This window comes from Ptychodera flava, chromosome 4, assembly GCF_041260155.1.
Source record: "Ptychodera flava strain L36383 chromosome 4, AS_Pfla_20210202, whole genome shotgun sequence".
In the NCBI taxonomy this organism is placed as follows: Eukaryota; Metazoa; Hemichordata; class Enteropneusta; family Ptychoderidae; genus Ptychodera; species Ptychodera flava.
Genome location: NC_091931.1, coordinates 17,038,401 through 17,052,465, shown reverse-complemented (window position 1 = coordinate 17,052,465; position 14,065 = coordinate 17,038,401). Strand labels below are relative to the sequence as shown.

The 14,065-nt window shown below is 39.5% G+C and overlaps 1 protein-coding gene across 1 annotated transcript; it reads right to left on the bottom strand.

Annotated features, from left to right (window-relative positions):
- Positions 1–12,210: 12,210 nt before the first annotated feature.
- Positions 12,211–13,038, bottom strand: LOC139132103 (2-Hydroxyacid oxidase 1-like). The gene has a single exon (XM_070698495.1). It carries the CDS (start codon positions 13,036–13,038, stop codon positions 12,211–12,213), a length of 828 nt encoding a protein of 275 aa, XP_070554596.1.
- Positions 13,039–14,065: the final 1,027 nt, after the last annotated feature.

Sequence of the window (14,065 nt, the reverse complement as noted above, 5' to 3'; positions counted from 1 at the left end):
GGTGAATCGAATTTTTGAATTTCACAAGCCTGAAATAGATTGAGGAAATCTACTGTAAGATATTTGACCAAAAGCGTTGCATCATTGGGTAGCAATCAGGAAATTACCCTCCTGTGTGTGATGACGATGAATATTAACTACGACCCACATGGCACAAGATCAATGTCAGCTTGACTACTGATGAATTTTCGTGTGGGCAAGTCCACGGAAATTTTGAGATAGCGATGAAATAGCGCCCTCAGTTGTGTTTTTTGACAATATTCAGGCTCATTGTTATGATTTCTATGGCCCCTATAGCTCCTCCTGTTACCACTGAATGCTTCAGCCATTATTCACAACAGTCTGCATTTTGATTCAGGCAGAAAAATATCTTTACAAAAATTCTTGACATTAAAGTTCAAACTAAACCAGCATCCGTGCAGGTATCAAAACTTCAAGGTCTGCACTATTTTTCTTCCGAACCCGCAAGTGAATTGGTGGTCTTGTGCGCGACAGTATTGAATGAAAGGGCTAGTCGTCTGTTGTTGACATAATATATTAACGAATGCAAGCAGCCTCTAATATAGGGTGCACTCACCGTGAACCTATGAAAGCTTGGTGTCCTTACTTGCCCATCAGGTGCCGCCAACTAGAAAATTTCGTCAATTTTACAATATCATCACAAAACATGTTTCGAAGGCTGATATAGTGATTTTGATATTTTTGAACTTGACCTAAAATTTTGAGGGTAAAGTTAAGTTGTTCGTAGATGCCCTCCCACTCGCAATGTCGGAAAATGTGCCCTCCCACTGAATTATGACGCCCACTGCCCTCCAGTATCTATGGTCTGCCCGCTCCCAACTTCCCAAAACTAATTACGCTCACCACTGTCCTCTCCCCTCCTCTGAAATTCCCCATTGCATAATTGTGCCAGAAAGATACTTGTTATTTCAACCTTTGGACGTTGCTGTCCTCTGAATTGGGAGCCTTATCTTCCAAGAAGTTACATTGACCACGGGATTCCCCTCACTCTAGCTATTTTCAGGTACCCACTGCCAAAACTTTTCTCCCCACCCATCGTAAAAACTGAAATTTCTTCCCGCCCGCTATTTAGTTTTTAAATTTGCCCGCCCACTGAAAAAAAATGCTCACAAACACTTTTTTGCACGAACAACTTAGTTTGTGGCACTTGTGCCATGTCATCGGTGCAATATGCTTTGCGCAAAATATTTCGATTCAAAAAAAAAATGAAAACAGACCAAAACCTCACCTTTTAGTCAGGACGTACGACGCTCGGAATCCTACCGATGAGATGAAAGTATATGGAATGATATATTTGCATGCAGAGGACAACCAAAGATGAAGCACGGAGGTCAGAGGTAACTAGGACTTTGATTCCACAAATGAGACTCACAAGCACACGGGGCGCAGCATTGCTTGTACGCGTTTTTTCTTCATTAGAAGATGGCAAATCTTAACATTACTCATTCCTTACATAGCGTAGGGAATTTCTGTATGTGCTGATGCCCCGATAAAAATCATGTTTAGTGTTGTAAACAAGGTCCATAGTAAGTTACACCAGCTATCTTCCAGGGCTATTTTAGTATGACGTAAAAGTTCTAAGGTAACGAGCTCATTCAACCGTGCCACTCCTTACGTTAAGTCTGTCTGGCACATGTCATGTCGTTACCCTATAATGATGATCTACTGCCCACTTGCATCTGCTCAGAACCTTTCATTGAGGATTTGTACAAATAACAAAGGGCAAATTCAAATATGTATTTCGTCGTTTTCAGTTAACTTGTAGCACAGAAAATTGAAAGTAGTGTTCATTTCCTGATCACTTTTTTATCGCTGCATTCAAGCGTGTTTTGTGATATATAAACAGCTAACTTTAATTCAAGTTGATGGCATATAATTCCATCGATTCGCATATTATTGTGCCTCTTCGATGCTCAATCAGTGAACTGCCTACCTATACTTGAAGCTATTTGCAGGGGAAGATTTCAGAAGTTTTGTCCGTTAGGAAATGGAAATTGTTACTTAATGAATTCCCTATTTTATTGAAGGCGGGAATTTGTCATTAAGTGACGATAGTTGCATGCATAAAATTAAAAGGTGAGTTGCATTTCAATACGATATATTGTTTTTAATGTATGTTTACAAGAACTATTGTGGCACTTGGGGAGTACGATATTTTCTCTTCGTTTTCTCTTCATGTTCACTTTATCATGTTGGATTGAACTACGTATATCCATGCACACTCTGCAAGTCGCTCTTGACATATAAACTTCAGTTTATTTGATTCTGTGCAGGAACCGTGTTCCTGGGTGATGCTATAACCACTATGCAGAAAGCCGGCCAGCCAACCTCTCTTGCTACCGATACGCTGACCTTGGAATCTGATCATTTTTTATCGTCAAACCGTGCAATGCGTGCTGCAGTATATTACAGTGCTGTAGTATGTAAGTAACACTCAAAGAGGAACACTCAATCAAGTAGAACGGGCAACGTGTTCAAATGTAACATCATGGAGTAACAACGAACCAACTTGGGCATCAGCTTCTACTGGTATTTCTCTGCATCAGTGTCTGTATAAAAATTGAATTCCCAGAAACGTCGACAACTCAAATGGCAAGTAATAACTTTCATTATATTACCATGGCCTGTCCGTCTCATTTTAATTGCTCGAGCTGAACCACGTGGCTCACCACAAATACACAGTAACGGTTTGTTTACATGCACATGATATGAATAATAACATAAAATCGTAACTTAACAGCTAAAACGTAAATTGTGATTTGTACAAAAATCATCATCCATCACAACACAAAATGAAGCACTTGTGGACCAAGTTCAGACACTTTTCTCCAAAAATCTCCAGCTTTGCAAATTTTTTACAGCACGCGTGACATTGCACAAGTTCCGGGGCACCGTTGTCCTAAGTTTTGGAAATTTCCATAAATTTTGACTGTTTTCTTGGGTTCGTTGATAATATAAAGAAATATATAAGGAAATAACAGACTCCGCCCTGACAATAAGCCTCCACCGTTAATTTTTGGCTTTCTTCTCTCCCTTGCCCATAAATAAACGTTCATGGTCAGGGCGTCGCCCTTTATTTCTCTAATATTCAGTTATATTACAGTTCGATCATCAAAGAGTCAACGTTTATTGAAGTTTCCCTGTTCTTGGTTAAATTGTAGTCTAGGGGTAAGACTCTCGGTGCTCAACATCCATAATAATTTCATTCACACTAATCCGTCGAACTAAGCTACTTCTCGTATGCAAATTTACTTCCTGCACACATACTCAATGTATGGTTTTGCCACATTGACTATTCAAAGTATCAATTCAGTTTTGTTTTGCATGTACCTCTAGGGTATAGCAGCTGCACCCTATGAATACATTAGATTGCTATGAGGCTTTTTGTTGCCTGAGCCTAATCTGGTATATTGTTTTTGAATACATCCTAATAAAACCGAACGTAATTGTTAGGCTACAATAGTGAACTCCCAGGGATATCGAGGGGCTGTGTTCTCAGTCAAAAGACTGGGACACTCGTTGAGAGTTAAACTTCGATTCCAAGTATTATATTGCAGGCTATATTCCTCTACCTGTTTGTACAGCGTGAAGTACTACGCACAAGCTACAATGAAAGATCTGTCGCCCCTTCAGAGCAGAAATTAGATTAGATGGGGTAGAACACAATTTACAGGTATACAAGTGAAATATGCTGTATACAGAGGCACGAATATGATGGCGGCAAGAAACTCGGGTTTTTTTAGAATCGATGTCAATATTTCTTTAGATAGACTCCTTATGCAAGTGAAATGATACCGTTACAAGAAAAAACAGACTTCTGAAATATGTTCACCATTATCCTAATTACATATAAGTTGACAGCACTAAGATCATATGACTATAGAAAGGCATGAATAACATTTGGCATTCTTGTGAACTCTTTACTTTGTCGTCTGATAATAATTAAAAAAATGTCAATGACATACTCGGTTCGTAAATTTTGTGGAATACATATTTGTATCTTTATCCTATTGCAGTGTCCCTAGAGAAAAAACCTAACATCACAGCTTTGGGATAGATAACATTATAGGAACAACTTAGTGTAACAACAAATGCACTGAATCTGTGGTTGTCCAATGAAAGTATGGTTACATTCAAGTTGTTTTTCGTCGTTTTAAGTAAAACAGTTTGTTGCACACTGATGTAAGGACAGCTTGTCTCCTAAGTAGCAAAATGAAACACCAAATCAGTCGACGTTGTTATAGGATTTTCTGTATTCTGTATACTTAGGCCGGTTTTCGGAGGGGAACCTACCCTTGAAGGGATGGCATAGCCACTGACTTGTATATTGTTAAGGCAGTATGCGACTTGAAGGTGAAAGACTTAAACTTTTGCTCACACTTTCTTCAATGAAACCTTGAATCATTCTCTTACCAAAACAACAGTAAAAATCGGGTGGTCACCGTACAAAGTCTGGAACTATATCTAGCGAAAGAAATTACGCAACGTTTTGCGATATTTGAAATTCAAAATGGCCGTCATCTCTTGTTAACTCTATGGGGGAAGGTAAATTTTGGATTTTCGAAAAAGAAAGTTTTTCTTTCTCGAAGAGCTTTAAAATGAGCACTAACAAGTGGTAGATCAGAAAAAGAAATGTAGCAATTTGAGAGTCCAAATATCTGTCCCCGAGGCACAAAAATCCAAGAAAACTACCGTCGACAGGGTAAAAATGTGAGTTGGTGCATGTCATACAGCGGGAGGAGGTCAATCGGAACTGTACCTGCAGTGCGATTTTCTTGTTTAGAAACAATGAATTCCATTCACGATATCTCAGATGCATCACTTCAACATAGCTGCAGCACACAAAGTTTGAGATGTATTATACAAACATCAACACTGTACCTTGGATACAGTGTTCACATTGGTCGTACATGTATGGGTCCTATACGGGCTTCGAGTAAAGTTCCGGTGACCACCCCGCCATGTGTATTTACTATTTGGTGAGAGATTCACTTTACAGATTGGTTTTTGCTTTGAAATTCATTCGCGGAGGAACAGTTCAGACATTAAACCCGAAAAGTAATGGTAATCGCACTCTGTCACCAAACAAATACCTCTCTGGTTTTTTCTGCATAGGTTAAAATTTGTCACAAGGCAATCAGATCTGAATAAAATCAAGTTTGTGTTCTATTTTCATGCGATCTAACCTATATCTTAAATTTATAAACACTACAGTTCACTCAGGAGTACCATATTCATGATACTGTCTCATCGATATTTATTGTTAACTCACTTTATCCACGATAGGCCTAAATACAATATTTACTTTGAATTTAATCCTGGAAGAATCACGGGATCAGGCTTCTCTGCTTCTTCCTTCATACTTATTTCAGAAGGACTCTTCTAGCCTGAAGCTAATTTGTCAAGGGCGGAAAAACTGCAGAGGTGCGGTGTGACTCAAGCAACGTCTTGACTCTAACCTTAGAAAACCGTTTACATGACAAAAATCCAAGAAAACTACCGTCGACAGGGTAAAAATGTGAATTGGTGCATGTCATTCAGCGGAAGACTTTAATTACACGCAATATGTACAGATTAAGTAGTGAAATATGCCTAACACAAGGACACTCATGGCGATGAGACACTCCATTGTTTACATACATGTATATTCCAATTCTTTCGTAAAATAGCGCGATTTGCTAGACATCATTCAAGTGTAAAGATAAATAGACAAATGAAAAGTCGTTTATAAATACGTTCATCAACCTGGTCATCCTACAAATGAATGTAAGATGACATATCACACAGCGCTAAGGCCATCTACTTGGGGTGAATCGAGGTCGTCAGCAGTTCAATTCGGGTCAGCTTCAGGACACTTGTCTGTGCAGTGCTTTGTATACGCGTTCAGTTTATACGGTCACATCATTCAATGTCAGTCTCGAGCGATTTGTGTTGAATACATGCCCTTCTAAATATATGCAAGATAGGTCATGCTAGTGTACAGATGTGTTGCCCCTTTCATGGTAATATGGTGGTGAACTAAATGATTTCCATGTCTTTCGACAGTTTTAGCGAGCGAAATCTTATAATATGCAGACGATTTTAGCAGATAATTCTGCTCTGGTATGGACATTTCTGGTAACCTAATTTCAATGATCTGCATAGAGATGTTTATCATGTTGGACAACCTGCACTCAGCTTGACGTTTTACCTTCCAAATGTCGATGCGCTTTGTTCGTGTTCGTGCTTACTCTTTCTTTCTCCAGTCGCGGAGTCTCACGGGTGTGGGTAACTTGACTTCTGGGTAGAAATACTTCAGCGTTTTCCAGCAGACTGCGAGTAACATAACAGCTGAGCATGTGTAGTACAGAACCATGCCACAGAAAGCATCGACGGCTGTCATACTGTTGATGGTGATGGCGCCGCAGTAGTCCCGTTAGTTTAAGGGTTCGGTATAACGCTGTCGTTGTGCCAACTCGTTTACGTATGATGGCTACAACCTCTCACATCTGTTGTGTTGGTAAGTTGCCAACAGATCCGTCAGTAAATTCGCTTTCTGACAATCAGAATATGTAACCCAAAAGCCTTGAACCGAGACCCAACAAAGTCAAGGACAAATGTTTTCCTACGTGCGATCAAGGATATTGAATGGTGAATGTTTGACTATGAAAGTGGCTATTAATCTCCCAGCGTGCTATGCGCGGTTCCTGATGCGTTCGCATGATGTTCTGTTCGTGACATACATGAGTGGAATTTTGTCAAACAGCGAAGTCATGTGGATTCCATCGGTCTGGCCTCCTCAAAAGGTCATATAATGGTTTACTAAACAATCAATTTTAATCAATAACGGATGGTATAGACCCACCCATATTAAAAATACAGGATGCATCTCTAGTTCCAATGTAAACGAAGGTATGATTCCATTTTCGAATTCTTTAGGAATTTTCGAATAGAATATTTTTATCATGACCGACAAACACACTGAATATTTTGCAAATGAGAATCGCAGCTTTACTCACCAGAAGCTGAATGTTTGAAGTGATAACGCTTTGCTAATACCCGAAAAAAATCCAATCAAGTCATTGAACGCAAAAACAATCATATGTCGTTCTCCATAAGACAGCTCATCCTGTTTTAATATCTAATCGTCCATCCAGTAGCAAAATTAACAACTTGCGCATCGGTGAGTAAGCACCATGGATTTTGTGAAACTTACCTGGCAAGTCCGGGAACTTTAATATAATCACAATGCTTCGGACCATGCAGAGTTATCTGTAATTCACTCTTCCTTGGATAACATCCAACGAAATTTGTGACAGGTTTAACAAGTCATGGGTTATGACACAGTCCCCACTTGTTTAATAGGTACTTTGATAACAAGTCCTTGGAGAGGATAGAGTCCTGTTCATTAATTAGGTCTATGATTAAAGATGAGTTCCATGGTGGTGAAAACGTTAAAACAATATGGGACCCCACCCTAATTACAAAATGTCATTATATAAGTCAACTAGTAATAGATCGACTGGATGTCGCCAAACATTTTTGCATTCTATTATGACACTGACAGATTATCATGTGTACCACATTTCATGCACAATATATACCGCAAAGTGTCGACGAATATTATTGTATTACAGCACTGTGAGATCAATATCTGTACAAAATTTCATCAAATCTGATGAGGTATTCCTTGACATATCACTCTAATTAGGAAAGTTCAGTAAATATGTAAATTAACAATTAATTAACATGACACGGCAAAGACCAAATTAGCAATCAATTGGCATGATACTGCTTAATGTCTTTGCACAGTATTACAGTACTGAAAGATCAAAATCTGTACCAAGTTTCATCAAATTTGATGCAGTACTTCTGGACATAGCCCAATAATTAGGAAAATTCATTAAATATGCAAATTAGCAATTAATTTGAATGGCACTGATAAAAGTCTTCATTCAAATGATAAAGCAATGTGAGTTCAACATCTGTACCAAGTTTTATGAAATGTGATGAAACTTTCTTGATATATCAGCCTAATTATGAAAATTCATTAAGCTTATATATGCAATATGACATAAAACTGGTCCAATAATCATTTTCAAGGTAATACATTGCATTAGCAAATCAGCAGTTAATTGACATGATACTTCTACATATCTTTCCACACTATTACATCACCTAAAGATCAACATCTGTGTCACATTTCATCAAATTTAATGCAGTATTTCTAGACATATCATACTAATTATGAAAGTTCATCAAATATGCAAATACGTAATTAATTGACACGATACTGCTCAATGTCTTCAAACGGTATTACAGTATTGAGAGATCAACATTTGTACCATGCTTCGTCAAATTTGACGCAGCGGTTGTGGACATAGCCCACTCATTAAGAAAGTTATGAAATATGCAAATTATTTCGCATGACACTGGTAAGTGTCTTTGTACACTATTATGCAGGTGCAGCCAACGGAGCTGTTCATCGAAAAAGCTGTTCCAGGAGCAATTTTTGAGGGCAGGGGAAATTTTAATTTTGCTCGGGCAGGGGACATGTTTTTAAGTGGCAGGGGAGCAAATTTTAGGTTTTTTGGTAGGGCAGGGCAGATATCGGTTAGTTGTCCTGGGAACAGGGCTTGGCGAAAAACAAGGAGAGGGAAAGCTACTTTTAAAACAATGACAGGGGAAGTTGAGAGATGGTGTTTCCGGGGATTGGGACACAGGGCAAGTACTTATAACTTTTCATGTCTGCAGGGGAAATGGAATGACAAAATTTTGAGTAGAATTTTTCCTGGGCAGGGAAAATCGGCAATTGTTTTTCGCCACAGGGCAGGGAGCTTCAAAAAAATTTACAGTGGGGAGGGGAAACAGGCAAAATAAGTGGGGAGTGGGTAAAAATGAAGTTTGAGTGCGGGAGGGTAGGTCGAAAATTTTTGGTGGGAGGGCAAATTATGAATAGCTAACATTACCCTCTTGACTTAAAATTAGTCAGTTCACATTGCTTGCCATACACAATATATCTTATCATAGTAAGGACCCCTTTAAAAGTGCATTGTTCGTTGGCTGCACCTGTATTATGAGACAGTGTGCTAAGATCTGTACCAAGTTTCATCGAATTTGCTGCAGTATTGCTGGACATATCACCTTAATTACAAAATTCACCAAATATGCAAATTTGCATTTAACTGATGGAATAATGACATATCTTATTGTTTGATATCAGAGATCTGTGCAACAAACAGTCTGTACAAGGCTATAGCGCTCTTTTTTCAAAAGTCATTGTCAATGACATAGTCCCGCTTTTTTAATAAAATGGCCGTCACACGGCTATTTTGGATTAATTCATAAAACAAATCAACATGCATATGTATGACATAAGGAGTAATCCTAGTATCAAGTTTGAATGGAATCTCTCCAGGCATTTCTGAGATATCTGCGTGAACGGACGAACGCACGGACAGAAGTACACACGCACGCACGCACGCATGGATATGACCAAACCTAAAAGTGCCCCCGGACGCTGTCCGTGGGGACTAATTAAAACTGTTCTTGCTCTATGCTTTCAACTAACTAAGAGAAGAACCCCATTGGAAATGAAGGAGAAACGCTATGCACCTTCCGCTAGATCGCCCTTCGAAAGTGAAAGACTTAAAATTTTGCTCAAACTTTCCTTAGTGAATTTTTTAGCCATACTCTTACTGAATCAATAATACTAATCCGGGGTCACCGTGCAAAAGTTGGTGCAATAGATACAAATTTCCAAATATTTACCGTCATTGTAAATTAAAATGGCCGCCATCCCAGAGGGAAAAAACAAAATTTTCGAGTTTTAAAAGTAAGACGGTAAATTTTATCTTACCTCAAAAATTTAAATGAACCCCCACAAGAGGTATATCAGAAAAGAATAGAAAAAATTTGAGAGTGCTAGTGTCTGTCCCCAAGGCGCGTTCTACCTTAAATGCTCGCCTGCAGCGGCAGGCACTGCACCAATGCTCCAATCGTTCAATCTTTCCGAGGAAACCGTACTTCAAGACAAAGAGCTGCATTGCTAATAGATCGTGATCTTTGTATTTATGGTTTTTCTTCGACAGTAGAGTCTACTCTTTTTTCAAAAATAGCCCAGTAAATAGCCCATCCTTCAAGTATCATGGTACCGACAACAATGTTTGTGTATAGTCTTTGTCGAGTGAAATTGATTCGTTGATGAAGCTTGCATACGTGCCACACAAGCAATTAATTAAACCATGATTAATAATGGTTTCTTTTTTCAACAATCTAAACGGAGATGTTGCGATATTTCGATGTAAGAATGACACTCTCATACAAATAAGTACTTACTCTAAATTTATACTTCAAGTGACATATGAAAAATATCTTTTAAATCTATCCAAATATTATCGAAATCCATTATCACGTGTAAGATTATTATCACATTGCGTCAATATTGAAAAGGGTAGAGAATTGGAATTCTACGTGAACAGAGATTATGTCCATTTGGTTTGAAATTGTACTGAGGATGAATATCCCTTTACTCTTGAATATCTGAAATATTAGAACATTAGATCTAGATTTACTTGTCAATTTCATTATTACTTACCTGCAAGTGAATTACAGTCTGAAAATCCAAAAACTTTAGAAAACCTTGGAAAGTATGTCTTTCATTCTTTAAAAAAACGCTGAATCATCTAAATGTTACATTTCGGAAATGGCTGCTGAGGTAAAAGTCGTTTTTGTATAGCGCTAGACTAATAGCTCGACCTTTCACAAATGCATCTAGGAACTTCAAAGATGAGTATACCAACAAATTGCCCTACCGTCTTGTTACGTAATCGAACATGTATTTCTCTGATAGCATCGTGAAAAATCTTGTTTTAGTAAAACTGCCAACGTCAGAACACAAAGTTAGGAAGCCAGTGAAGAAAAATGGCGTGGAGGACCTCTTGGTCGATGCTGTTCTATGCGGAATTAATTTGGAATATACCTGCGCGTGTGACCCGCCGATACGGATGCGGTCCTTAGGTTTGCTTAACATGTAAACTAGAGCTAGACAATCAAAGGACAGATTGTATTTGAAAGTAGTACTTTTTTTATTTGAATGTCATGTTGTTTATTACCAGGAAGGTTTTTCTGACGATCGGATGCGATGATTGCTGGTGTGCGTCGAGCATCGCTTGATCGTAGGATAATCGAACTTTCCGTCTACCTCCACGATCGCATCATGTTTTTGCAGAGATCTTTTCATAAGAAGTAGTTCTTTGCAAAAACACTGAGTTTTACTTACAGACGGAGCTATACTTACTTACTTAACTTGCTCACTTACTTCCTTACTTACTTATATGCTTGCTTAATTAATTCCTTCCTACTTATTTGACTTACTCACTTAACTAATTACTTAATTGCTTTCCTCTTTGCTGGTTGGTTGTTTGTTTATATGCATGTTTGCTTGCTTGCTAGCTTCGAAATGGCTGCCATCCCTGTGTTATCTCTATGGGGTAAAATAAAATTTTCGAATTTCACAAAAATAAGCCGGTGAAAACGTGTGTTATTTCATGAGCTCCAAAATGAACCCCCGCAAGAAGGAGAACAAATAATTTGTAAATGTTTGCTGTCCCCGAGGCGCATTCTACCTTAACAGCGCCATCGAAATCAACGGCATATCTGCATTACGGAAATTGTGTAGTGGAAAAATCACTTCATGTTCCTACCGCCAGCGGCGCACTTTGCACTGGCGAAGCGACGAGGTCTGGAAGCGAGACTAGACAATTGGCATTTGGTGATGGACTTCACCCATCCAACACACTCCCAGGTTAGTGCACAGGTTATCGTAACATTGCTTGGATAGTCGTTCCGAGGCGGGCGGCCGCAGGTCGCCGTTTACTTGGAAAAAAAAGAAAGGTCAGACATCGATTTCAGACAAGCAGCCAGAAAGAAACAAAAGAAACAATCTGGCGTCAAATAAATGATCCTCGACTATCACAAATACCTTCAAATGTTTATTGCTCCAGTATGGCCGGCCTAGAAACGTTACATGTGCCGAAATTTGGCAATATTCACTTCCTGGGGATTCCGCACACTTGCCCTGTATCCGCCATAGTGAATTCGAACTACCTTACCCACAAGTCAATGCGAAGTCCAATTAAGTCAGTCTTTTTTTTTCCAAGTAAACGGCGACCTGCGGCCGCCCGCCTCGGAACGACTATCCAAGCAATGTTACGATAACCTCTGGGTTAGTGAGGCACCTAGTACCATGTCTGCTGGAGCACCATACTCTTGCATGCGTCTTCTTTGGCTTGTCCCATGAGCTCTTTTGGAAGATGTGGGAGGTGCAAATGGGGTGGCATTTGAAATCCACCAGCATACCATTCCACTGCGCCGTTTTCCCAAGATTGGCATATCCACCGTCAGAACCAACGCTTTGAAACCAGCTGCCTCTGCCCTTCTCACTAAATTGACAGCGATTGAGCGAGGCCGCCAAATGTACAACTGAAACCATCGAAGACAATTGGGAGCAGCCTGACTTACTTCCTCCAGGGATTTTGTTGAGTATGTACTCAACACTATACATGTCTTCATCGCATTTGCAGCTTTGGCAGCGGCTACTTCTCCTTCGTGATGGGCCAAGCATTGCGTCCCTGCCGGTCCGCTTAAAATTGGGAAATCAATTTTCTGACCAAGAATCGATGTTGATAAATCTCTCTTTGAGACGTCTCGCAGAGGGCCGACTCGGAGCGATTTCGAAGCTGTTATCCAATTGGTTGGCAGAATCTTACCGTTATAATGAAATAATACAAATAAACTCCCTAAGTTGTTGTGAATAGTGACAATCGACCAATCAGATATAACCTTGCAAACACGCTGTGAGTCAGCCTCTCGCAGAACCCTTGGTTTTATCCTAAAACGACGAAATGCTTGTCTATTTTCCTTCACGCTAACTTCCTCGTCCGCTCCACAAGTATAGTACGCCACACTGTGCTGATTTAGGTGTTCTCTAGCATATTTTTCATAGTCATCCACACACACCAGCATCGGTTTTGACATGGTGAATCGAATTTTTGAATTTCACAAGCCTGAAATAGATTGAGGAAATCTACTGTAAGATATTTGACCAAAAGCGTTGCATCATTGGGTAGCAATCAGGAAATTACCCTCCTGTGTGTGATGACGATGAATATTAACTACGACCCACATGGCACAAGGTCAATGTCAGCTTGACTACTGATGAATTTTTCGTGTGGGCAAGTCCACGGAAATTTTGAGATAGCGATGAAATAGCGCCCTCAGTGGTGTTTTTGACAAAATTCAGGCTTATTGTTATGATTTCTATGGCCCCTGGAACTCCTCATATTACCACTGAATGCTTCAGCCATTATTCACAACAGTCTGCATTTTGATTCAGGCAGAAAAATATCTTTACAAAAATTCTTGACATTAAAGTTCAAACTAAACAAGCATCCATGCAGGTATCAAAACTTCAAGGTCTGCACTATTTTTCTTCCGAACCCAGAAGTGAATTGGTGGTCTTGTGCGCGACAGTATTGAATGAAAGGGCTAGTCGTCTGTTGTTGACATAATATATTAACGAATGCAAGCAGCCTCTAATATAGGGTGCACTCACCGTGAACCTATGAAAGCTTGGTGTCCTTACTTGCCCATCAGGTGCCGCCAACTAGAAAATTTCGTCAATTTTACAATATCATCACAAAACATGTTTCGAAGGCTGATATAGTGATTTTGATATTTTTGAACTTGACCTAAAATTTTGAGGGTAAAGTTAAGTTGTTCGTAGATGCCCTCCCACTCGCAATGATTTATGACGCCCACTGCCCTCCAGTATCTATGGTCTGCCCGCTCCCAACTTCCCAAAACTAATTACGCTCACCACTGTCCTCTCCCCTCCTCTGAAATTCCCCATTGCATAATTGTGCCAGAAAGATACTTGTTATTTCAACCTTTGGACGTTGCTGTCCTCTGAATTGGGAGCCTTATCTTCCAAGAAGTTACATTGACCACGGGATTCCCCTCACTCTAGCTATTTTCAGGTACCCACTGCCAAAACTTTTCTCCC

Coding starts and splice junctions, on each gene's coding strand:
- LOC139132103 (XM_070698495.1), bottom strand. CDS start 13,038: ATGTCAAAACCGATGCTGGTGTGTGTGGATGACTATGAAAAATATGCT.